This window comes from Denticeps clupeoides, chromosome 13 (assembly GCF_900700375.1).
Source record: "Denticeps clupeoides chromosome 13, fDenClu1.1, whole genome shotgun sequence".
Taxonomy (NCBI): Eukaryota; Metazoa; Chordata; class Actinopteri; order Clupeiformes; family Denticipitidae; genus Denticeps; species Denticeps clupeoides.
In genome coordinates this window covers 16,554,247-16,582,088 of record NC_041719.1, presented here as the reverse complement: position 1 = coordinate 16,582,088, position 27,842 = coordinate 16,554,247, and the positions used below count along the sequence as shown (strand labels likewise).

The following is a 27,842-nucleotide window of genomic DNA, read 5'->3' as shown; positions in this document are numbered from 1 at the left end:
AGAAAAAGTTTCCATATTGACAGGAAAAGCAGGAAAGGGGGAACTGCCTTTTCTCCACTCTTCTTATGTTGATGTCCCTACCAGGCAGTGGGCCACAGGGCGATATTTGGACTTTCTGTAGTCTCCAGAGGGGAGTAAAGGTGAATTATGCCCAGAACAGGAAGAGCCTGGGTACACAGGCCAGATGGAACACCTGAGGGCAGTGCCAACTCAGCAATCTGCAGTGCCCACAGACAAACAAGCCCCACTCTCTCTCACACACACACACACACACACACACATTAACCCAGGAAAGCTCAAAAAGAACAACCTTTTATATTTATTGTTTATCACCTGCAAGGATATCCCCATATAAATGTACAGCAATAAATGATCTTATAAAGCTGGAATTTAATCCGGATAAAGCTTCTAGTCATCGGGCTAAAATGAAAGAAGAAAATAGGTTTTAAAATATTTTTTAATTCTGAGGGCCTTGCTTTGCCATCATCAGTATTGGTGTAGTTTTTTTTTTTTTTTTGAGAGGCTGCACCCCTTCACCTCTGAAGGCAAGTGCCACAAAAGTGTCCAATAAATCCAGACTGGGTAATTCACAGCAGCTTGGTTTTATCCCCCAGCTTTGGGGGAATGCCCCGCTAAACAGTGTGAACGGATTAAAAGTTAAGCCGCAGTGGATGGAGGATATAGTACAAAGTCAGAGAGGAGTCTGGGACACCACAGCAATAAAGGACAGTTTCAAAAGACAGAACCATGTCAGCGGCCATTTAACTGAGTTTTTTTTCCCTCTCTCAAGATGTTCACTTTAATTTCTAATTTATTTATTTATTTATTTATTCAGTCTAGTCTATTCAGCATATTCCAGAACTACAGACCAGACGACCACCCACCTCCACCTCCCTTCAGAGGGCTAGAACTAATCAATTGTCCCCACCCCCTGGAAGACACCAACAACTTTTTGATTAGGAATCTCACATAAAATACTACATTTCTTTATCAAACTCATGATCCAGGTTTATTTGGATAATCCATTTCAATCCAACCTCCATAGTTCACGACCTCTGACCTAGGTTCCCAGGAGTCCTGCAATAAACAAAGCTGGCAAAGCAACAGAACATGCATCTCCCAGGCACATGATCAAAGATGACCTGTGTGTATAATAACTACTACCTATGAACTGAAGATTTACATAACTCTGCACCTGCAAAGTTATTAAGGAGCTACAATAAATCTGTGGTGTGGGGTAGCAAAGTGCAGCGTGTCTGCAGTAAAGGACAACCGGGGATTCACATTCCTATCAGCCAGAACACAGAGCGCAAGATGAAATGAAACCTCAGCTTTTATCCTCCTGCTAGTGACACCAATTTGGTCTAAACTTACAGTTTTTTCCCTCTTCTGGATATCTGCTGAGCTGAAATCTTTGAAGTGAATGCAGTGAGGCTGAAGCCACAGGAAAGCACAACCTGCAATTTGCCTTTGAAGATGTGGCCAGGTTTTTCTTTTAAACTGTGCATTTCAGCTCCGCTGTGTTGAGGTTTTTTTTTCTAAAGAAACTTTTAATATGCAAGAAAGTCATAGAGTAAACTCAATATGTACTCAATAAAAGAGTTATTTCATGATAAATACTGTTGTTTTGCTATGAATTGCAGAATATGCACTATAAGTCACAGATGACTGGTGCCATCGATTTTTTTTCTGTATATGCTGGGTGTCATTAGTGAGCAACTGACTGGTTCAGTCATCGATTATGCCAAAACTGGAACCAGGGCAAAACTTTTCAGTCTTCATGATGAATTATTTACACATTATCAATATATGTTTTTCCTTAGGCTCAACCTATATTAAGCATAAACTAAAGAAGTAAAAAATATATATAAAAAATGTAACTGAAAAAGTAAGTTCCAGGCTAAAATAAAGGGGTCAGGTGCAATAGAGTTACCTATGCAAGGGGGCAAAATACAAACGCAGTAACGCAACGTCTGTGAATTCTCCCTGGCTCTCAGTAAGGGGATCTGCAGCATGACATTCTGAATTCCTGGGCCTGGGCCCAGCCCGTGGAGACCCTGAGGGGGTGACTGTCAGTCAGTGTCGGCCCAGACTGGCTTTGCCCGGCTAGGGAAGCTTGCCTTCATCTGGTGGTCACCAGCCATTCCTGTTCTGGATATGCTCTCAGATGAACCTGACGAGCGAACAACAGCGAGAACAAGAAGAGACAAAACTGCATCCCAGCAGAAATAGCAGCGCACATTCAGGCCAGTCTTGTAGGACTTAAAAAATTCATGCAGTGCGGTAAAAATACGAGTTACCCCGTTACTCAGGTCAGTCGCAGCACCAGTCGGCAGAAGACTCCACTGACAGCCATAGTTCGAACCCAATTAGAGCAGCACAAAGCCAAAACCAAAAAAATAAAAGCTCAGCTCTATTTTACAGCAGAATTTATTTTGGTAGGCCACCATCCACCAGAATAAAGCTCGACCTCAGCAGACTGAAAAAAGAGAGACAGCACTATTTCTATACTGTCTGCAACATATACTCATCAAAAGAAATATGGACCGTAAATAAAACAGCACGCTTAAAACGCTGATGGCCTATGTACTTCACAGATTTTTATGTTGGTGATTCATGGAGTGAACTACCCTCACCGTAGATGGGTCACTTTGAATAGTCATTCATACAATTTTCTTCTAAAGAATCAAATGAACGGTTGGACGAAAAACAAAGACATAACCAAAAACAAACCTAAACCAGACCCCAACTCCACTGTTCACTAAATGAATAGCAACCATTCAAAGGAAACCTTCCACAACCTGGAAACAAGACCTCAACACAGGGTTGTGCAAGAATGCACTAGCGAAGAAAATTACAAAATAACCCTCAAAACGATACAATCACATTACAGTGGTCGCGGTAACAATCAGTTCCGAATCGCGGTCAGAGATACAAAGGCCATCTGCACAGACAAAGCTGCCAGGCTTTTCTGCCTACTCTGGACATTTATTTGAAGTAATAGTATGATGCGTACGTCAGAACAGGCCAATGAAATTTCACAGACACCCAGGAACATGGGTTTATGATCTCAAGAGCTGCTTCGCCGTGCTTTTAGATGAGTCTGGCCAAGAGCCTGACGGCTGAGAATAAGGACCAATCACCCGCTATTCCCCATGTGTGCGGCAGAGTCAGCCAGCCAACGCACTCGCTCACTCTCAAAACAGGACAATGTGTCCAGCACCGCAACCAGACCCCGCCACTAACCAGCTTTTGTGCCGTTCCCAAAAGGTACAGCACAGACTCCGAACACCCATGCACTTAGTAACTTAATTACATGTGTAATTAAATAAAACATCGACAGTGAAGTACATATGCCTGTATGAGACCCTTGAGTAAAACAAACACTGTTGCAGAATTCTATGCAAAATTCCCATTCTTGCATGTACTTACAATTTCAAACAATTTCCAAAATAATGCTTTGACAGGACCAGTCAATAATCATTTGCTTCTTCTTTTCGTGCCATTTCTTGGAGGACTTGATGGTGTGATTAGCTTGCCCTTTGATACAGGTTACATCATTCACAGACGAACATTTAAACGTTGTTGATCTATTGATCTGCTCATCTATCAATTTATCTACTTATCCTATGCGCCTTATTGATATTCTTCTGGCAATAGAATTTAGAACCTACTTTATATTGATCCACACATTATATTGACCATTATGTTGTAAGTCAACCTGACCCTGTAAATCTTTCAAAGAGGTTGAAGAAAAATGTTATTCTGTTTTGTTCACAAGGTGACGTAAGGACTCAGGCTTTACCTTCCAAAATGAAGCAAACATCACAAAACACAGCAAAAACTATTAATGAAGATGTATTTAGTCCGTACAACTGGCCTGCATTTAAAATGAAATACTGCACACAAAAGCAGAATTTACAGATTCTTTTCCAAATATTTTTTTTAAATGAGCTTTACATTTTAAACATAAATATTTTTAAGATGACAACAGGTATCAAGTTTATATCAGGTTGAAGACGTCCCTTCACACTGGCAGAAAAATGGCACTAGATAAGGAAGGATTTTCCTCTTTTTGTTTTATTCGTAACAATTAAAGAGCTCGGTGCAGCAACACAAAATATTTGATGCATTTATCTATAAACATCCTAAATTAATTTACTGTATATCAGTATTTACTCCTGTTAAAGTCAAGTATAGGTGGCTGATGCGCAGTCATTGGTATGTTTCATTAATCAGGTCTCCTAGGTGACAAACTGTGTGCATTAGCAAACACAGGGACCGGAAGAAACCCAGCAGAGAACATCGCCTTTTCCACACTTTTCACCTGTTTCCTGAGGAAGGCTTTCACAGTGTGGGTCCAAGAGCCAACTACAGCTGGAGTAGGCACACCACTAGTAAGGAGAACATTCATGAACTGTTTATTATTTATAAATCCACAACTCCCAGTGTAATACCTATCTATGTATGTATATCTATCTATCTATATATATACACACACACACACAATACTCACAATACGTTAGGGATATTAGGGATATTTTTATTTACATGAGCGCTTTTTCTATTTGCTCTGAATTTTAAAGTGAACGTGAAAGAGAAGTGTCCTCTGCTTTTTACCATCACCCTTGGTGAGCTGTGGGCAGCCATGACAGGCGCCCGGGGAGCAGTGTGTGGGGACGGTGCTTTGCTCAGTGGCACCTCAGTGACTGGTGATGCCTGCCCAGACTATGGCACCTCCTCTACCAAAGCAAACCCTGGGGACCTCAGCGTATCGCTCACCTCGTCTTCTCCAGCAACACTGACGTGACACTCATCAGTGAACAGAACTGTAGACCACTGCTGCATTGTCCAGGTCACATGGTCTTGTGCTCACTGCAAATGTTCATGGTGGTGTCTTGGTGTCAGTAAAGTCACCTGCAACGTTTGTCTGGTATTCAAGCCAAAGCGGTGGGGCTCCACTCATGAACTCTGCCAGTAGTTCTGTGTTTTGATGCAAGTCTGTTGATGACACTTTGAGACGAGCAACATTCGACTGCCTGCCACCGACCCGAAGGCACGCCATGGCCAGGTGACACTGCTCGTCCGTTAAGTTACGTTATGTGTTCATGGCTGTTTGAATGATGAACTTGGAATGATTTACTGAAAATACCAGCTTTTTATGTCCACAGAATGTTGAAATTGATGCCACATTGAGAAAGGTTGTCTCTTGGTATTGGCCCCAATATAAGGCACACTTGTACACAATAAAACCATAACATGGAAAAAACAAAATGTGGTGTGCCTATCACCCCAATACAATTGGCTCCCTATCCGAAAAATGTCTGAAGTGAAACAAACACCGTATGTAATGACATCCAATAAGTCTCTCATAATATCCCTAAATTATTGTGAGTAGTGTGTGTATTATTTTTATATATGTGAATGTGTGTGTCACACATGAAACATCCTGAAATGCCAAGCAGTAATTTAAAGTACCCAGCTGTATAGCGGCATCTACAGGAGTGGAGGTTGTAGTCACACGCTGATCTCTGCTGACCTCACAAAAAAAAACGTTTGACAGCATGATATATGTGCTTGAAATATGTGCTTGATATTTTATGTGGTGATATTGTAACGAAACAGGGACATAAAATATCGAGATTTTTTTTGTATACCACCCAGGTATATTCACAGTGGTATTAAAGAAAATATTTTATATTATCACCACAATATATCATGATATATTTCTAAATCGATATTTTCTAACACCCCTAATATACATATACATATGTACACACATGGGGGGGGGTGTCCTCAGGGAAGCTGCATGAGGCCTAGGATAAAGATATACTGAAATATGTGCTGTATAGGTACAGCCTTGGCCAAATAGTGAAAGTGAAGTGAGTGTCATTGTGAAACACTGCAGCACAGCCCACCGTGACACAACAAAATGTGTCCTGTTTTTTTAACCATCACCCTTGGTGAGCAGTGGGCAGCCATGACAGGTGCCCAGGGAGCAGTGTGTGGGGACGGTGCTTTGCTCAGTGGCACCTTGGACCGATAACAGGTCCGTTCCCTTACCCACTAGCCCACTACAGGGCTTTAGTTTAATCACCTTGAGTGTCTTCAGCACAATGACACAAATTCACAATCCACTGTTATTGTCCGCAAGAAAGCCTTGAATGACCTGGGATGACATTTTAACACCAAATCAGCAGCTCAGACAACCAGCATTGACCATGCAAAAATACTGCTGCCTGCATGCCTGCCTACTGCAAATCACAGAGTGTTCAGAGGCTGGCAATTACTGAACATTCTTTTGACAGCGTGCTTAAGATTACCTTGTGGCATTTGTATGTCACAACTCTTCTGGCTGCGTCCCACCCTTTCCACAATGCATCACAAGATCGTGGGCTGGAGCAACCTCTCCACGCTGGCCAGAGTGATTTTTCAGCCTCTGTCAGGGCAGACAGCAGAAGGTGATAAATATATAAATCCAGGGCGACTACTGCTGGGAAAACAGGTGGTGAAGTTACTCTAACATTATTCATACGGAGGCTTTTGACGTGACGCAGGTCGGCTCTGCGCCACACAAGCCAGATTCAATTGTTTGTAAGGGGAAAAAAAAGATGGATGGGCAAGATCGGATTAAAACAAACTTTTATTACCTGTAGCCGCACTTAACCGGAGCAATAAATCACCGTTTGGGCGAGCACACTTAAAAACATTGGAAGCCCTTGGTTGACGTCGACGCCGGGCTATATACCGTAAATACAGGCAGGCGCGGGGGGGGGGGGGGCCAGATGCTGTAAGTGACGTCCGCATGTCCGCATGTCCGCAGCCATGCTCTGCAGAGTTAATGGGGGTTTTCCGAACTTGGAACACACAAAGAGCAGGGGGGAGGATGGGACGGAGGACGGGGACCACGTGATCCGCTGCACAGATCTGTTTGCAGAAAACTGGACGCCTCCAAAAAGCTGCCAGGAAGGCAGATTGTTTGCGAAATCACTTCCCGTGCGGGCGCGGCCAGCGTCCCAGCAGGACTGAGAGGGCAGGATGCCGAATCCTAACAATCACTTCTTTCTGCTGCTCCTCCTTCCATCGTTCTAAACATCCAATTCTGACAACAAACAAAGAACAGCCTGCAGACAAGCAGAAGACCCGGACAGGAAAAAAGCCGCCTAAAAAAAAAAACCAAAGCCCTTCATGAGAAGCATGGCTGGAAAGAAAAAACCCTACACAGCAGACAAAGCCGTTTTAGCTGAACCACTAAATGTTCTAATCTAATCGTGAATAGCTGAGTATGGACGAGAATAATAAATACTTTCACAACACGAATGTGCATGTGTGTGGGGTTTTTCTTGAGACATTGAAACTGGCAATGCTGCGACTAAACCACCAGAAAGATAAAGTCTGCACTACACGTACAGGACATTCCACGAAGCCATGATTATTTCTGATGAATGAAGAAGCGAACAGAGGGTGGCAGATGGCCTGGCTATAATACTTTCGCCAAACAGGAGTTTGGTGGGGGTGGGGTTCGGGGGGGGTCTTGCCATAGGCATGTGTGTCAGGGCTGGACGGCTCGATATTGGAACTGGTCCAGTGCATCACACCAGTCCTCCCAACCGGATGAGCTGTACCTCACTGGAATGCCACTGCTGACTGGAAGAAGTTCCGTCCCAGTATACGTTCTATAGATACATTTAAAGAAAGGGCCAGTGGTGACCTAGCCGCTAAGGAAGCGGAAACAGAAAGGTTGCGGGTTCAAATCCAAACCACAAAGGTGCCAATGAGGTACCTTCCCCACACACTGCTCCCCGGGTGCCTTTCATGGCTGTCCACTCACAAGCTGATGGGTAAAGTGCAGAGAACTTCTGCAACAAATTTGTGGTGTGGACCTTTAAAGTAGTTCCTTCAGAAATGCCAGAAGAAGAACTCTCCACACCCGAGAGGCAGAACCTGGCAACTGGGGGGAAAAATACAAAATGAATTGTGCTGAGGAGGGCTTCCTCATGCCTGAAGATGAGTCAGAATCCACAGAGCAACCAAATAATAAACACTCCTCATCCTCCTGTACAATCTCCTCAGTCACCGCTACTTACTTGCCTACTGTATGTTTCTTAATTCATAGGTTAATCAACGTGTGGTGACCTCATCCGACACCCAGCCATCTAGAAAGTGAATCAGTTGTTTGCAATAAAGTACAAGGTGGAAGGCAGCGCTGCACCATTTGAGGAATATAAAAAAAAGTGATTTTGCGATTACTTAAGATTAATATTGCAAAATACAATATGATCTTTACATCACTTCAAATGTCATTGTCTCAATACTGCTTAATAACAATGAATAATCAATATGTTTTTCTATAAAATAGGTACATTTTAAGAAAGATGTACTACATATGAAAGAGAATGAAAAGAATGAAAGAGAAAAAGTGAGCAGTGGGCAGCCATGGTCAGCCATTGGTCATTGCTTTGCTCATTGGCACCTTGGTGGTTTTGTGTCTGTTTCCTAACCCTCAAGGCCAACCACTAACTAACCATATATAGGAACTGCTGGATATAAATGGGATGTTTAAGGTGCTGATACAAAATTGTTTTGTTGCCTGTGGTTTTTGGATTTTTAACCTCAAGTTCACCGTTGCCTGACTGCATGTCCATTCCCATCTGGGCTGTCGTTGCGATGATGAAGAAAACTGAGTAAGAACTGAGGTGTGGTGTTCGGTTAAATACCTGTGAAAAGTTATTTAACCCCCTGCAATAATGAATTCTCTGTATTTATTTGGCTCATTGCTTGCCACGGAAGAACAGTTAGCCCCACAGTTTTATATATGTTGCATATCCAATTTTCTGGACTGAACCATCTTCGGGCTTGGAGCTGCAAGCCTCCCCTGCGTTAGAGCTGTATTCAAGTCTAAAAAGTTAGGCCCGGCCTGGTCCAACAGAATCCCACCCAACCCAACAAGTACAGCTTGTGTGGCAAAATGAGTGGGTTTAAAACATTCTTTTCACCTCCTCAGCATCCATTTACGTATCTCTCTCTCGATAATTAAAGCATCATTTGACCATCAAATTACATTAAAAAAGTAACATTCAATAAAACTAATTTATAACATGCGAAAACCTTTAATCAATCACCACAACAAATTTACAAGCAGGAGTCATTCAGAAAGGATAAGTTTGCTGACCAATCACTTGCCGCGCAAGCTCGACTTGACTTGAAAAATGATTGAAATTGAAATTGAGCCTAAACCAGCCAAGATTTCCAGCTCTACCCTGCGTTCCCCAACTCCAGTTCCAAACACGGGAGGAACGGTTAACAGACCTATGACCGAGCAGCCAGTAAACTCAAAATCAGGCAGTAATATGAAATAAGTCTCATAATTTGTAGTCGCACAACCAGACATCACGATTGCAATTGCAATTAGATTTATCATGCAGCCCAAGTGGTGGGTATATAAACGTATGTTCTACACAACCAGTGATAAAGGAAACACGCACACATGAGTCAAGACCTTTTAAACCAGAACAGCGAGGCAGTGAAAAATACCTGCAGGACCCCCCCCAGGAAGATGCCCCGGGTTTAAACACACACTCAGTCTTCATGGAGACATCTTGTCAAGTTAAATGAGCCTGGCATTTGATTACTGGTTCTATGTGCTGCAAGTCAAATCGTGGAGAACAGTGAAAGATAATAACTTAATGGTGTGTGTCTGTCAATGTGATGAAAAATCCATTTCTTCTCTGCGTGCCAGGGACTCTGCTTCCAATCACCAAGCCCGCATCCTGCCCTTCACTCCAAGGCTGCCAGCACCCCTGGTGTGACAACCTTACTTCCGCCATTTTAGCCCCAGAAAAAAAACGATTCCTGGTGATCCCAGAGGAAGGGGGACTAAAAGGGGGGTGAGCTGGCGGTGTGGATCGACATTCAATACAAAAGCATCCAATCTGCCAATTTTCAAACACACAAATTTTCCGGAAGACAAACACAATGAAAAAGTAACCGGTGGATTTGAATGTGACCACAAGCCTCCAATTCCACCGGTTCACCGCATTGTGAACTTTCAAAGGTTCATTCAAGTACATGAGAGTTGAATAAGTCCAGAGATTGGAAGCCTGTCAAAACCCTCCAGAAAACCACTTCTATCCTCACAGGGATTCAAATCAATAGCTCTTGCCAATTTCCTTATTTATCCTTTCAATACTACATACGCTCCTCCTCCTGAAAAGGGCTGAGTCCAGTCCAGGCAGAGCCCAAACACTCTGCGAGACACTGGAGAATAGTGCACAGTGAGAAATAGTGTAACTACTGAATGTAAGTCATTCTGGATAAGCATGTCTGATAAATGCCAGAAATGTGCAGGTTATTTATTTATTTATTACTTCCCCCCCCCCCCAGACACCCTTATCCATAGCAACTTACAATCAGTAGTTACAGGGACAGTCCCCCCCTGGAGCAACTTAGGGTTAAGTGTCTTGCTCAGGGACACAATGGTAGTAACCTGGGTCTTCTGGTTCATTGGCGAGTGTGTTACCCGCTAGGCTAGTACCACCCTTGTAAAGGTAAAGGGTTGACATAGGTTTGACAATAAAATGGGGAACCTTCAATGTTAACAGTGTTTTACAAATGTCCTCTTTACAAATTTCCAAAAAAATAAACGTCTCACACACATTCATTGAATTAATTTAACAGTGGTGGTGGTGGTGGTAGTGTTTGTGGGTATGTGTGTGTGTGTCTTTGGTATGGTAGAGTTTCGACACACCTTCTCATTTACATTGCTAGATTTCCACTGAAGGCCTCAAAACAATGAATGAACACATGTGGAGTTATGAAATAACTGAAAACATGTTTTATATTCTAGTTTCTTTGCTCTGATTACTGCTTTGCACACTCTTGCATTCTCTCGATGAGCTTCAAGAGGTCGTCACCTGAAATGCTTTTCCAACAGTCTTGAAGGAGTTCCCAGAGGTGTTTAGCACTTGTTGGCCCCTTTGCCTTCACTCTGCGGTCCAGCTCACCCCAAACCATCTGGATTGGGTTCAGGTCCGGTGACTGTGGAGGCCAGGTCTCCACTTTTTGTTAAGTACATAACTAGTGTTAGCCATTGTTTATTATTACAAAGTACAGCTTTTGAACATAATTACATGTTCAATGACAGCACTGTGTCAGAACTGAAAATCACAAGAATCACAAGAAATCACTTCCCTGTAATATTTGTTCAATTCACATGAGATTAAAAGCAAAATATTTAGACCAGAGGACCATTCCTTTCGAACCATCGTTCTTAGGTCATTGAAGTTCATGATGTTTATTCGCATTCAAGAAGCATCATGATGTTTACCTGCATCATGTTCACTCCTTCTGTCATTAAACAACCACCAAAGACTCCAAAGGGAAGAATAGATGACGAAAGCACCACGCATGTGGAAAAGGGAGTCAGGTGTAACAAACAATGTTCAAAGAGACTAAACATTAATTACACGGCACCAGGAGATTTTCCTGTGGGCGCAGGTGCCAGATCATATCGCCAGGGCTGCACAGCCCACCGGTGACGCTCCAGAGACATCCCAGCAGCTGATTAAAGCAACTTCTGCTCTGAGCTGCTTACTTAGCAACAGTAAATGAAAAAAAAAAAAAAATAGTACTGAGACTACAGAAGATGACCTGAAGATGTCTCCTGGTCATTTAATAAAGATCCTGGTACTTTCAGGACTGTGACTTATTTAAGTATTTTTGATGAGCTGCCTGTAGCAGCTAGTATCCGCGAATGAAAAAGAAAAACGGCGAGGCATGTTGATCTATATGTAATATGCAATACTCAAGCTGAACACTGAGTATTGGGTTGTTGGAGTTGACAAATTGTGCAAAAAGGCGTTCAGTTTTAACAAGAGAGTCATGTGAGCAGCTCACAGGCAGAAAAACCTGCTTCAGCCTCCAGTGGGGCATCTACCCTAACAAACACAGAGCAGGGATCCTGTTGTTGGCCGCTCAAAAAAAAAAAAAAAAGCTGACCTTCACAACACAAAAGAAAGAGTGAGGCAACACTCAGAAAGGACCTTGTCTTTGTTGATCCCCTCACAATCCTACCATTTCAACAACGGCTGGAGGACAACTGGGTTCCAGAGGGAGCCATCCTCACGCCCCGCCCACCAACAGTCTGTGAAAGTGGCACGTCCTGGCAGCTCACGCTTTATTTGCGCCACACTGTCCAGACATATGACTTTACTGACCCGTTTCCTGCTGCCACCCACACTGCCGCCCTGCCCTCCCTGCCACGTGCCCCCAATGGGAGAGGTGTGATGCGCCCAAGCCCATTCCCTGAGCACATCCTGTTACATTTACCACCAGGCCGGCTTGCAGACCCGGTCGCCACACCGCAGTGAATTCCTCGCGGCAGGCAGCAAACTATTAAATGTCTGGCTCTGTTCTGGTTGTTGTTGCTGGGCTGTGCATGTAGAAGAAATGCAGTAAAGTCAATTGTTCAATTTGCAAAGAACCTCTTTATTACCATAAAAAAAAGAATGCCGCACAACAAGACTTTTTCAGCTAGCATTAAAAAAAAAAAAAAATGGAATTCTTGATGAGTGTGTGTGGTAAACACAAGAGACCCTGTCATCTCATGACTGACCAGTTGTCTCTAGGATAACGGCGTGATCATACACGGCAGCCCAGTGCTCCTCAAAGCTTGTTTTAAACTTCTGTCTCATATGGTGGCCAGCGGCGACCTAGCAGGTAAGGAAGTGGATTCGGGTTGCAGGTTCAAATTTCGCCTTTCATGGCTGCCCAATGCTCACTAAGGGTGACTGGTTAAATGCAGAGGACACATTTTGTTGTGTCACCGTGTGCTCTGCAGCAGTGCATCACAGTGACGATCACTTTGTGTGTATGTGTGTGTCACACCTACCTGTATACAGGCTGCATTTCCCGCACTATTCCAATCACAGCGTCTGGCGGGAACCCGTCGAACTCCTGGAACAGGTCTCTGATGTTCGCCTGGTACTTCAGGTCCAGGTCCAGCTGCACAATGCGAGTCAGCTCTGTGGAGAAAAAATGGCGCGAGGCTAATTACGGCCGCGCTCTTAACCACGCGCAGCATTAACACTGTGCTCTGAAATATCTTTATGGCTTTATTTCTGCACGTCATTTCTAACACATCGGAAGGCCAGCGCCTTTATACACGTTGCCGGTTTATGCTCTCATGGACCGAAATGACCAAATATCTAATTAATAAAAAAAAAAAAACGTGGAACCCCAGCGGAACATGATTAGTCAGGGTGACTTGACGTCAGACTGCTCACGCTAGCTCTGATCTAGCGAAAGCCTCGGGTCCATTGTGACGCTAGTCTGCGCAGACAATGACATTCGCTGGCAAGAGGAAAAACGCGGAGGCCGGAGCTAATCTTACTGCGATAAGGATAATAATGCAAGACCCCACTAGACACGGGACTCCGCGCGACTGAGCTGAACAAAAGGTGTCTGTGCAAACAGGCGGCGGATGTGGACTAAACCCGACACCAACTGGCTGCCCCCCCCCCTCTCCCCAAACCGCCGGCCCTCGCACAACGCTCTCACACCATTTTTAAAAAGAGGGATTAAAGGGCTGGAAAAGGCAGGGAGGCTAATGCAGAAACCCACCCAGGCTTTTACGCTACGATCAACAGTGACTCCGTGTTGCACTCGGACGTCCCCCTTCTGCCAGGCATGGGGGCAAGAGCACAAAAGCAGAAAGTGGCACGCGGTGGCGGCCGTTTGGTCATTTCACCAGCTCCCTGCAGCAAAAAAAGGCGCTTCCCAGAACTGCTGGGGTCAACAAAAGGTTTATATCCTCTTTCACGCGTGTACGTACACACACACACACACACACACACACACTCACAGGGCCTGGGGCCTGTTGCTATGGTGTTGCTGAATAATGATTTACTGCCAAGTGAGGTGTCCAGCGCAGTGCTCCACAACGATGATGGACAACAGTTAAGCTCCTCAGATGCTTTTTGGACCTCACCTTTCTCCACTTGTGCTCATCGGGCATCTTAATTAAGAGGAACATCAATAAGCACCAGCTTGCCTGCTTAGAACAAAAGTAGGTCAGATTTTCTATTTCACTTGCAGGCACGTATTGATTTGGGGAAAAATGAAATTTAGGGCGCGCTCTGCTAGATAGGATGTTATTTATGAGACGCTGCTCAAAAGACAAACTTCATATGATCCCACAGACATAATGCAGAAGGGCATCAGAACGAGCTTGGCGCAGAAGGGCCCCCTGTTACCTTCTGAAAAACTAGCATAAAAATATATTAGTTGGTTTTAGCTTGGGATGATGTTCCACGAAAACTAGGTAACTTAACTGAGAAACTTTTAATTGTTTGTTTTATTTTTTTATTCTGTCTTTATCAGTATGACCAGTATGGTTATGCTGTATTTTATCAGGGCCCACGGCGGGAAAAGTACGTAATCATGTTTCTTCTAATATCATGTTGATGATCGGGTGTGTGCGATGTTTATTTACAGCAGGGTGCATTATGGGAAGAAGACAAGCAGACGTGAAGGCAGTGTGACTCCGTTGTGGGGAAAAACTACAACAAACCCACTGTCCCCACCTCTCAACTTACGGGACTTAAAGGATCTGCTGCTTACATTCTGGTGCCAGATCCAACAGGACACTTCAGAAGTCTGATGGGTCAGAAGTCTCAGCATAATATTGGGGAGATGTAAAAGGAGAACTTGTTTGAAAGCCAAATGTCGCCTGGTGTAAATTTCATTGTTCATAATCACACTGTAATTGGCTCAAGATGATGTTCGATCAAATCTAGCTACCGACTTTGAGGACACCACTCTGTTGCACAAAGTTGGTCTGCGAGCAGGCAGAATGTAGGTCACTGGGCCTCAAGAAACAGTGAGTCTCACTTGCTGAGAAGAAAAGAAGCAGTTGCTGCCACAGTTACTTGATGGATGACTTTTCAATGTCTATTCAGTTTGTTTTCTACAGAGCTTTACCAATTTCAATTTAAAAAAAAAAAAAAAAAAAAAAAAAAAAACGGAAATGGGAAGGTTGGGAGGGGGTGCTACCGATACTTTGAGCACGAGACCAGTGTATAGGTGTGTAGGATGCCAATGACATGCTCAAAAACCCAGACGGACGCAATTTCAAGGTCTCATCTGGGCAAAATAGTAAAAAAAAAAAAATCTAATCGTTCAAAACAGAATATTATAAGATGATCAGTGTTTTCGCCATATCAGCCAGCCCTACTTTGGTTATATTGCGGATAATGAATGGTATTATTTAAAAGACCTACATGTGGTTTATGGTTTATCACTTTTTTAAAAAAAGACATTAAATCTACCCAAGCGATGTTCACTTCAACCACTTGAATCCACATGCAGGTTCTTCCAGTCACGACCCAAGGTTCACACTAATAAAAATAACAATAATAATCTGAACAGATGAGGACAAATGGCCCAGTATCCTAGTTTGGTTTAAGCGTTGAATGCCAGTTTTGTGTGATATGTCTCGATACTGGCTGAGAACTAGGCCTACAAAACAGAACCTTCCAGAGTCCTACAGAGTGCTTGTGCTACCACTTATTCCTTTGTGAAGGCAGCACTTAGAGCCGCTGGAGTCCCCTGCACTTTTTGAAGAAACGTGTTTTTATGTATGTCAGTTTGTGTGCATGTGCGTGTGTGTGTGTGTGTGTGTGTGTGTGTGTGTGTGTGTAAAACATGTCAATCGGATGCTGCTCACAGACAGCTGATTGCCTGAATAGCTTTCAAAAACACACAGGCGTAAATGTCGGCCGTCTGCTGGGAAAGTAGGTCAGGCACAATTGTTCCACGTAATTTCCCCACCTTCCTTTGTTAATATGCCACATATTAAAATGGAAATGTACTGACGTGTTTTTTTTCCCCCCATGACCCTGAGCTTGGTACTCCCTCGTCCTTTGTCCAGTTCATGTTATGATTGATACCTAATTGAGGTCAGGGATGAAAGGGGGTGGAGGAGGACCGGTGTGTGAAGCATGTGACATTTTCCGGAAGTGCTCGCTCTGAGATGCGCGGTGACTGTATGAGCAGTTGTTCAGTTCCGAACCCCATGAGGACCCATCACCTAGGTAACTGGTGGCCTCCTTACAGGAGCTTTAAACAAATACAGATTGTTCTTCATGATTGTTCTACATTTATATTTCATCAGTGTTGTGGTGGAAAAGTGCTGTTTCATCTTTATTCTGTTCAATAATCAATTGTGAGTTAAGTAAGGTGTTGTCATAGTTTCCAGAAATTTTCATTGTTAATCATCAAGCTGTCATCATTCAACCATCACTTAACCATCATCAACAGCCAGCCATCCGCCCATTTATCATCATTACATTCATTCTTTTATCTGTAGCTCCCTATAGAGGAATAGCATGTATGGTTTGGATTCACTAGTGCTTAAGATAGGCTTAAATTAAAGAGTGCACGTTTAGCTTTGTTGGCAGATGCTTCCTGTTCACTGTGTCTGTTATAGCAGCATGAAAATCAGGGTTAGGGTGTAAGGCTGCACCCATGGGACCCGGCCGGCTCAGAGGCAACGTGGGTCCCCCTCTCATGGGCTCACCACCTATGGTAGGGGACAAGGAGGTCTGGTGTTATGGTGGCTGAAAGCGGGTACCTTGGTTGACCCTACTATCGGCTACAGAATCTGGCTTTAGGGACATGGAAGCTGCTCTCTCTGGTGAAGAAGGAGCGTGAACTGGTGCGTGAGGTTTAGAGGTTCCGATTAGATCTAGTCGGGTTCACCTCGACGCACTGTGTGGGCTCTGGAACCAGTCTCGTTAAGAGGAGTTGCCCTTGGTGAGAGGTATGTGTAGGCATACTCATTGCCCCTAGGCTCGGGGCCTGTACGTTGGTGTTTACCCCAGTTGACAGGAGGGAAGCCTCCCTCCGCCTTTGGGTAGGGGGACTGGTTTTAACTGTTGTCTGTCAATTGCCCACACAAGAAAGTTATGGATTCTTCTTCCATCTCTTATTCTAGCTGTAGAATGTTTATTTTCTCTACTTATGCTTCTGCAGTCACTACCGGTAAAGCCACATTTATTTGTCAAAAGTGAAGGTTAGTGACTGCCATGATGAAGGTGGCAGAGTAATAAGAGCGCGTTCGGACTCTTCACATGTTTAGCAGGCCTGAGGCATTCTTAGATTCTTACCTCTGTCCGTACGCGACTCCGGCTGCAGTCTGTACAAACAGTCTGACGTGTCACAAATTAGTTGCACAGAGACAGTGGATGTAGGTAGTCCTGACACGCCCGGAGAGCTAGTGTTACGATCTCCGTGGTTCCAGAGCCTGAGCAGCGAGGTATCTGAGTGACTGAATGGCATCCCAGTCATGTTCATTCTTGCAGATTCGCACTTCTAACCCCTTTTCCCTCTTTTATAAATGGGGATTTGGTTTTAAGAAAGTTAAAATGCAAAGGTCTCCAAATACCACAGTCAACTGCACTACTGGCGCTAGACAGCCGACATCAAATTTAATAAGTGCTGGCAAAATAGGTCTATAAGCTTGCTAAAAAGATGTTGAGGTCCTTCTCTGCCTTGGTCCCATCCCAAGCCCACATGCCAATGAAACATATAGGAGATTTTCCTTGCTGAATAGTTGGTTGACTGAGTGGTGTCCACAAAATAATACCGTCTTTGTTAATGATTGGAAAATCTTTGAGAAGCGGCCTCGACTAATTCTGGTAGGGTGCTTCACTCATTTCTAGTAATTTTACCTATACTTGGACTTCTGGTCAGTTGGCTCCGATGGCGAAGGCGTCCTTTCAGGCCTTGCTGGCCTGTGGGACCCCAGAGGCAGCTGAAAGGTTCCTATGGGCCAAATGGAATGCAGCTTTGACGGTTGCCAGAATAAAAACTTGAGCATAGGAAGAGTTTGGTAAGGCCATGGAAAAGTACTTCCAAATGGCTTTGAGGAGATTCTGGTCCACCATAGGGTATCTCGTGTGGGTGGAGCAGTATATGGTCAGTAGACCTGGAGGTACTATGTCTCTCAGTTGTCCTGGGAATGCCTTGGAATTCCCCCGGATGAGCTGGAAGAAGTGGCTGGGGAGAGGGAGGTCTGGGCTTTCCTGCTCAAGCTGCTGCCCCCGCCAACCCGACGTCAAATAAGCGGGAGAAGACAGAGATGAAGAAGGCTTAAATCCATGGGTACAGCTTCATCATATCCAATTCAATATTTTGGTTTGGACACAATACTATATAAAAGATCAACAAAATGAACCTCAAATGAATTTTTTTTGTGATACACAGCAAGCACAGCACACGGTGAACACTACGAAATGGGTCCTCTGCATTTAACCCATCACCCTTGGTGAGCAGTGGGCAGCCATGAAAGCTACCCGGGGAGCAGTGTGTGGGGACGGTACCTTGATCAAGGGGACCTCAGTGGTACCTTGACTGTTTGGGATTTGAACCCACAAGCTTTCAGTTATGAGTCCACTTCCTTATCTGCTAGGCTACCACTGTGAGCCAAATGGCCATAAAATCACAGTAAAACAACTACACTCACAAGAGGAAAAAAACAGGCTATACCATGACAATTGGGGTTGTGTGTGTGGGTTTATATATGGTGTAAACATATTAGAATGATTGGGTGGAAGGACCTCAGTTTGCAAACACAGGGCTAATTATGTGGACATGGGAATGACAAAGGTAAAAATGGGTCATTTCATCATTAAAAAAAAAAGTATTTTGCTGACCTCTACCGTTTAATAAGCAGTCCTTTTTTTTTTTTACAGATGTGCAATGGGGTAAATTAAAGCTCTGTTGCACTTCATGGAATGATCACACTTTTCCCTGTACAGCTCAGCTCGGAGTGGGCCTGTCTGCTCGCATCAATATCCCATTCTCCCCTGCCAGGCTTGTTCCAGCAATCGAACCCCGCCTGTCGGGTTCATCAATAACCGACGCCGGCAAGGCTGGTTTGTTGAGCAGAACCTTAGAGCAACTGACACTGTGTATTTCCCGGCAAATTCCATTGTTTAAAAAGATCATGCCGTTTTAAGAGAATGGGCATAGGTTTTCTGACAGCAAAGTTGTAGTCTTTAAACTTCTCCCAGAGTTCTACCTTGAAGGCTAATACACAGTTTTTGTTTAAGACATTAATTTGTTTAAGACGTTATGGAGGTCTTCTAAATCTTCCTCCTTCAGCTGCTCCCATTACAGGTCACCACAGCTTATTAACCGGTCTGGCTGTCTGCACATCGGACATTACAAAACTTGGTTTTGAGACCAGCACCAAGAAGAACACGGTCACATGTATCCCCAGTAGCTGGGTCATGTAGGACTTATAAATAATAATATATATCGCAAATCAAATGAATCGTTTTATCACACAATTTTCTCTAATATTGCAAAGATGGGGAAGACATATGGTCACCCAAGACAGACTGAAGCTGAAATCTTTTGCTCCATGTCACTTTGGTCATAAGCAAAAATGGTGACCAACCTAATTTTTGAAATGCAATGTGTAAGACCATAGAAAAGTTTGTTGATCTGCACTGAATTGCAGATCAACCAAATTTCATTTGGTTTGATGGTGGAAGTTTGTGTTTTCCTTTTTCTGCTAAATAATAATCAGAGAAAAAGTCATGTTTATGTGAATCCTGAACTCTCCTACATTCATCCTCGTGGGAGTTTGTGTTTTGTCAGGAATGCCAGTCTGGTTTATTGATCAGTCTTGTGTAAGTGACTTGTGGATGACCATGTTTCAATGTTCTGATATTCACTACAGGAAAATCATGGCTTACAAACTATTATGTAAAATACATTTATTTTTTACTTCCCTGTACCAGGGCAAATGGGCAACTATAAGGATCTGGGCCCATGTCCTCTGATGCCAAAGAAGAGCTACGGTTGCACAAATAACCGAAAGCTTCAATGCAGATGTCAGAAAACAAATGCTTGGCTGCATTTGGGGCCGTCTGGCTGCGCACCAGTCCATGCACCCTTGCTGACCTCGTGTGGTTGGCAGTAGGACTGCTCGTGGTGAGCTGGTTGGAGGCAGTGTGAAAGATATTCCTTAAAATATTGTCAGGGGTGGTTTAGGAACATGACAAAGATCTAGCTTTGGCCTCAAAACTGGCCAACCGCTGTGGCATTCCCCAGTACATCTTCAGGGATGTGGACAACGTTATAAAGAGAGTATTTGTCTTTAACAACATCAAAGTCAGCCATCTATGGAAAGAAAGTAAGGTAGTTCAGATCAAATCATCTTCTCATCCCCATACCGCATGTCTGATGTCAACAAGCGTCACCATGCACCGGCTTTCCTCCTCCTACTGCCTCCTCCTGTTTTCCATGGTGCCATTCATAAACACCCACTCAACCACAAAAACCGAGCACAGCTTAGAACATCAGGGCTTACTCTCGTCACAGCACCAATAATACATTTCACGTCATTTGCCATACAAACTGATCGCTATGATCTTAAACAAGAATAAATCTGCAGGTAAGGGTCATTATTTTCATCACAACACACACCCCATTAACTCAGAACTGTGTTGTTGGTAACACTGTCATATTTAAGAAATAAAAGGAGGTGACATCAAGCAATCGAGCTGTGGTCACTGTTAATAAAGTGACCATATATTAATTTACATTAATGTACATTTTGTTACCACTGCTGCCATTCTGAAAAATCTTTAGGTGTTATGCTCATTTAGAACTATTAACATTTGTTCACAGAGAAGGATATGAAATGCAATTATGGATTATTTCCCTCTTGATGGGTCGATAATAACGGGCAAAAGAGCGTCTGATGTTTTGATTGATTCCAAAAATATACCTACAGAAAGATTTCAAGTGAAGCCATCAGTCTTACACAAATACTTCAAATAATAGGGAGAGTTCAATATTTTCCAAGTATCCAGCAATGCTCAGGGATCTACAGCATTAGCCTGGAGAGTGGATTCATTCCACCAGCAGAGCAACCAAAGCATCAACAGCACTTCATTCTGGGTGAGAACATGGCTGAAGGAGCGCAAAACACATCAGATGTTCACTCACTATCCTTAAGCACTTAATCTATTTTGGGGACGCAGGTGGCGGAGACCCGTCCTGGGACACTAAGCACAGGGGCGGGGACAGCCATCCGCTCACACATCAGATAGGAGAAGAGAAATGGAAAATGGACAGTCATGGCTCCCCACCCCACTCATGCTTCCACTGTGAACCACAGAGGACCCGAAGTCTGTTCTACGCCTGCAAGAGCAAGGACAAACATGCACAGATAATTCCCAGCCCTCTCCGAAAAAGGCTAAAGTTCTCAACCAGCCCGGATCCTAATGGAATTAAAACGCCTTGCCCAGTCTGAGAAGATTACACACACACACACACACACACACACACACACACACACACACACACACACATAGATGTGATGGACTGCAGCTGGTCGCGCTGTAATCCACGTTTGTCTGTTCGCTTTGATTCTGCATGAAACAGATGGTATCAAACGAAAATGGACGCTGAAACACACACACTGTTTACGGTTTGTCCATTTTTCAGAACCTGTGTGTGTAGGGTGGCAAGACAGAGTGTTTAACAACCTGGACACTTTTAATATTATTGACTAGCAAATATTTCAGAAGTATGGATGAATTATCTACAGAGGAGGTTTATGTGTATATGTGTGGCGACTACCTTTAACATCTCACCCGAGGGCATGATGCGGTGCATGGCTACAGACAGGAAGAAGATGGAGTCGCTGTAGTAGGCACCAGATCCAGCGCTGAAGTGCTTCTGCATGGCCTCAACGATGGGGTACAGCTTCTCGGTCAGAGCAGCTACATCATGAAACAGCACCTGAAACCAGAAAAGGCCAGATCCTTGCAGACATGTTCTACTTCCTCAGGTAGTCTTCACCACAAAGTAAAATAATCATTTGGGAATCTAACATTAAAATCTGAAAAGGCTATAAAATTTTTTTTTTAATATAGGAGTCTGTTCGATGTAAACCTGCTCCTGGTAGTTCAGGCACGGTTGCCAGATACCTGGTCATTCTGGAATTTAAAATAAGCAACACATTGTAGAAATTTGGGTTTTAGGCTTTTCAAAACTGTTCCATTTTCAAATTTATAGTGATGAAATGTTTGACAAAGTGTGCGAATATGGGTGAGTGAAATGTGTTGTAATTAATGCAATACATGTATTCATTGAAATATAATATATATAAAGAGTCATAAGTGTTGTAAATAATTCACTCCATCAGCAAGACAGAGGCACCCAGTCAGCAGACCAAAATAGACCTAAAGCCTCCAAGCCTCACATTCTGCAATAAAAAGTAGATAAAACCACATACTTATTTACTACCAGTGAAAGGTTTGAACGCACCTACCTATAAATGGATCTTGCATTTTTACATTATAGAACAAATCTGAAGACAAAAGACCATAAAAATAACACATACGAGGTTATGTAATAAACAAGGCAAAAAGTTGTACATTCATATCTCTCCAAAGCAGGGCGCTTTTGATGTGATGGCAGCATTTCATGCTCTTGGATTCATTTTCCAACAGTCCTGAACACTTGTTAATCATGTTAATAAGTATCTCATGAAGCGGCTTTTGAAGGACAATAGTGAAGGGAGCAGCCATGAAGGTAAAAGGAGGCGACTCTGCAACAAAGCAAAAGCCTCTATTGTACAGCAAGATCCAACAAACTCAATTACTGACCAGAGGAATCGGGGTTAAGCTGCTGCACACAAAGGACTACGGAATAATTACTTACTTGAGGAACAGCAGATCATTAAATTAAAAGCCTGTTCACTGTATTAAATCCTAGAGGACCTGTGATGGTTATTGTCTGCCAGCAAGCCTCAAAGGAAGGGAGTATGATATGTGTAATTACTCCACGGCTACACAACACACTTATCACATAGCTAAATGGAGGGTTAAGGATCCAGAGTTACACTTACTTACTGTACACTTATTTTACCATACAAAGAAATACAATTCACAAATACATATAAAAACAAAATAATGCTATATACATGTATACACACATATCAAGGTAGTAAATCACCATGGTATATGTATAAACATATAATGATCATATTATTTCACTAATATTTACTTAAGTTTGCTTTTATTATTCATATTTACTAATATTTAGCATATGATGACTATGATGAATGATGTACTATAACTTGACAAAATATGTGTCAAATATGTAATGCATTATAACTGCAAAGAAGGATACTACATGTTTGGAGCTAAAAAAAAAAAAATTAAAAGTTGGAGAAGAGGACCAACAGCCATCAATCAAGACCGGTGACTCAGGCCTCAAAACCAATCGGACTTACAATCAGTAGTTACAGGGACAGTCCCCCTTGGAGACACTCAGGGTTAAGTGTCTTGCTCAGGGACACAATGGTAGTAAGTGGGATTTGGACCTGGGTCTTCTGGTTCATAGGCGAGTGTGTTACCCACTAGACTACTACCACCCAGAGCCTTCCACAACTAACAGCAGAGTATTAAATATTACATTTATCCACCTTTAAATTTACTAAATGTTCTATATATGCAGCCTTTGTCACAGAACAAAAGAAGTTACATGACTCCAAGTACCTATGGCATCTGGCGTATGATGAGTAAGGAAGGACTGGATTAAAAGAAACTGTAATCTGCCGCTCTGGCTTTCAACCACCTGTGGTAATCCGATCAGACCTGGCTAATGCAGAAATGCTGCAGGATCCGTTTTGTTGTTCTGTCTTTCTACCGTCCCGTCATCAAAGACAAGAACCTGCTTTTATGATGATAACGCGACAGCAAAGCATGCAGAACCAACAACATTCACATGCAGCAGCTCATTCGGAATTTGAATTCAGTATTTTTTCATTATTATTAAAGGGTATTTTCCAAAGGTAACTCCTTCTGATGCAGCCTAGGCCATGGCTGCATTCCCTGCATACCTGGGAAGTCTGTGGAGGGACTAATTCTGGTAACTCTTAAGAGTTACAGGAGTTGGGGAGAACAAAGTAGTGTTCACTAAATAGAGAAGTGAAATAGTGCCCCCATGTGGTCAAAGAATATGTATTAATCTATACGCTAAGGGTGCATTTGTCCGAATGTTAACTCCTGTTTATTAACAAATTCTACCAAAAATATGATATTTTTATAACATAAAATGGCAATAATTATTAATCAACTAATATTAATTCATTACAGCCTGAAAGTTCAGACTCAAAATCCACAATCTATGTGCAAAAACCGTTTACTATATACTCCATTAGTGACAATAAATTTGGAAAATGAGTTTTGCTCTTTTCAGGCTTTTGAGCCTGTCCTGCATGTGACATTGAACATATACACCGAACACCCCCCCCCCCCCCGCCACCTGTATTTTAATAAGCAAACAGGCAAAAACCTTTCACTAAATGCTACAAAGATTAATTTGTTTCAGATGGCATTCTAAAGTGACAAAGTGAGTGAATTCCGTCTCATGCTTATGTCACTCTGTCAGAAGAGTCAAACCAAGGTCACTGAAAGAACTAAAATTGGGTTAAGAATTGTCTAATGCATTATTAAAACCCAGAAAAATTGTGGGGAACCAGCATCACAGTCACTAGCAGGCACACGTGTTAATAATAAACATAACCACCTTGAACCAGGACCAGTGTTTGCCAAAGCTATTAAACTCAACAATACACTTCCAGTCTTAAGCACCCTTTGACATTACACACTAAATCTGCTCATTTTTGCACATTGACATTTTGTGTATGTTTGTCTTGTGTGTCCGGATTGGAACCGTTCCATTGCACAATGCACAGCCATTTGGAGCGTCTTATATGATGTTGCTGATGTTTAGTGTCAATATCAGACAAATCCGCCCTTATCTGTCAACACAGGCCACCCAAATACTGGATCAGTCCTTAGTAATCTCAAGACTGGACTACTGTAACTCCCTTCTAGCTGGTCTACCACTATGTACCATCCGACCTCTACAACTAATACAAAATGCAGCAGCACGACTGATCTTCAACCTTCCCAAATTCTCCCACACCGCCCCTCTGCTACGCTCCCTCCACTGGCTCCCAGTAGCTGCACGCATCAGGTTCAAAATACTGATGCTGGCCTACAAAGCCAAACATGGAGTAGCACCATCCTACCTCACAACCCTTATTATACCTCACACTGCACCTCGTATACTCCGAGCCTCCAGTACTGCTCGCCTGGTCCCTAAAGGTAAAAGGAAGACATTCATCCAGACTCTTCTCTCTCTTGGCCCCTCGGTGGTGGAATGAACTTCCCCTCGAGGTCAGAACAGCTCAGTCACTGAGCACCTTCAAACGGCAGCTCAAGACCTTCCTCTTTAAAGAATATTTAGATTCAATTGTAACTTTCTTGTTGTCGAAACTTGTGTACAGAATCTACAATAGAGTGAATAAAAAGATTGTATTCATAGTTGGGGTCCTAGTGAACCGGAATTGCCGTAAATGTAAATGTAGTGTACAGAAAGTTTTAGAGCTTTTGTAGGAATTTAAGTTTAGCTTAATTTCAGCACTTATATATATATATAAATATATATACACACTAGGCAGTGGTGGCCTAGTGGGCAAAAGAAACAGGCCTGTAATCAGAAGGTTGCTGGTTCGAATCCCGATCTGCCAAGGTGCCACTGAGCAGAGCCCCGTCCCCACACACTGCTGAGGACACGTTTTGTTGTGTCACAGTGTACTGTGCTGCAGTTTTTCACTTAAAAAATATATATATATTTATATATATATACGCGTGTGTGTGTGTGTGTGTGTGTGTGTGTATCATTTGTAGTCGTACTATGGGGGTCTGTGTTGAAAATAAACCTCTCTTGAATATTGAAGATGGCATTGCTTAAGATGAGTCCAGACGGACGTGTGAATTGATGCGCCCATCAGGCTCTTTAACCCTGTGGAGGCATTGGTCCGGGGTTCTTTTTATCTTGGTTCATGATTAGTGTGATCATGGTTAGGGAAACAACATTCCAACCAAAGTTTATGGAAGCCAGAAATGTAAAATGCGATGTGACAGACTCACGTCATATTTAAAGGACGCGTCCAAAAGAAGGCCAGGAAGCATCTTCTCCCCCAGCTGCCGACTGGCATCGTCGCTGACGAAGTGAAGGAGAAGCGTCTCCTCCTCCAGGAAGCGGCCGTGCTCCACCAGCGAGCGCATGGCCACCTGGAACTTGGCCTGAAGGCCCTTGCTCCGGTCCAGCTTGGTGAACATCATCAGGGCGTGATAGTGGCGAGCCAGCTCGGCCTGTTTGTGGGTCCTCCTCATCCGGACCTGGTCCGCCTCGGGCGGCGGCCCGGTGTCCACGGAGAGGTCGGCGTCGTTGCGGTTGGCGTTGTGGCTCGCCTGCGTCTCCTTGATGCGCTTGGTGGTGCTGGAGAAATTCTGTCGTTCTGAGCCAAAGTAGTAAAACGCGACGACGGCCAGAGCCGCGCAGGCAAGCAGGACGATCTGGTATGATCTAAATGTGCCGATGCGGAGCATGGTGTTCGAGAACAAGCGCAGGATTCCCATCGCGGAGAGTATGAAGGCGCCGTCAGTCGCGCAGGTTCCTCCATAAATGATCGAGTGTCATTTTGACGTCTGACTGTAATGCCCGATATTCCTTACGGAGATGATAAATAGTGAAATCTGTTTTAGTCACGTGTATGTATCCACGCAGCGGCCAACATTAAAACGGCATGTTTTTTTTCCTCTTTTCTGTTCTGATGAAGTAACTACCTGCACTAGTTCATGCGTGCAGCTTTCCCAGAGCAACTTCCGGGTCGCGTTAGCAACGAATGTATATCAAAATAAAAGTCTCATCAATACAAAACAAAAGTCGAGGAACATCTCGACGGTTCATTTTTTTAAAACTCCAAAATAAAAACTGGTCCTCCAATTTTTGCATTTTACATCTCACGTTCAATTAAGTTAGACAATTTTTTCTCTTCGTCTGTGGTACCTACCTTCCTCAAAAACAACCAAGATTGTCCCAGTGCCAAAGAAGTCAACTGTGTCCTGCCTCATTGACTACCAGCCCTCATTGACTAGCACTCACACCCATCATTATGAAGTACTTTGAGAGGCTGGTTTTCAGCCACGTGAAGACCCAACTTCCACAGAATCTTGACCAACTTCAGTTCGCCTACCAGCCAAATCGCTCAGACTGAGCACAGGTTCCCCACAGGGATGCTGCTCAGCCCACTGCTGTTCACTCTACTGACACACGACTGTGCTGCACAGTACAGTTCGAACCACATCATCAGGTTCACAGATGACACAGCAGTAGTGGGGCTCATTACCAACAACGATGAGTCTGCTAACAGAGAGGAGATAAAACATCTGGTGGATTGGTTCCAGAGCAACAGACCATTGAGAGTGTTCCCTGCTGCTACATCACTGTATGGGACGGGAACTGCGCTATCGCTGAGCAGAAGGCTCAGGGTTCCACTTCCACCCATCTCCCAGCTCTACGATGAACACCTCATCCGTCGATCTCAGAAGATAATGAAGGACTCTCACCACCCCTCACACGCCCTGTTCTCCCTCCTACCGTCTGACGGTTCCGCAGCATCAGAACTGTAACTGCAAGACACTGCAAGACTTTTCGTTTTCTCTTATAGAGATCTGTGCAGTATTTAAGTTTTTGTTTTAGTTAGTTTAGTTTAGTTGTGTGTGTGTGTGTGTGTGTGTGTGTGTATATATATATATGACTGCACTATGGAGGGTCTGTGTGAAACTTTATTTCAATACACGGTATACTGTCTATACTGTTGTACTGACAATAAACCAATCTTGAATCTTGAATCTTGAATGGCTGTTGTGATTCTAAGATTGGCAATAGGGTGACTGACT

The 27,842-nt window shown here is 43.5% G+C and overlaps 1 protein-coding gene across 1 annotated transcript in view; it reads right to left on the bottom strand.

Moving 5' to 3' along the window:
• Nucleotides 1–26,771, bottom strand: part of xxylt1 (xyloside xylosyltransferase 1) — a 28,104-nt gene extending 1,333 nt beyond the window's left edge. Inside the window, exons 1-3 of the mRNA XM_029001794.1 lie at nt 26,028–26,771; nt 21,672–21,819; nt 12,890–13,022 (exon numbers count right to left, since the gene is read on the bottom strand). Of these exons, the coding sequence (XP_028857627.1) occupies nt 12,890–13,022; nt 21,672–21,819; nt 26,028–26,519 (773 nt within the window). The 5' untranslated portion in view covers nt 26,520–26,771. The remainder of the gene's footprint in view (nt 1–12,889; nt 13,023–21,671; nt 21,820–26,027) is intronic.
• Between the last annotated feature and the right edge of the window lie 1,071 nt (nt 26,772–27,842).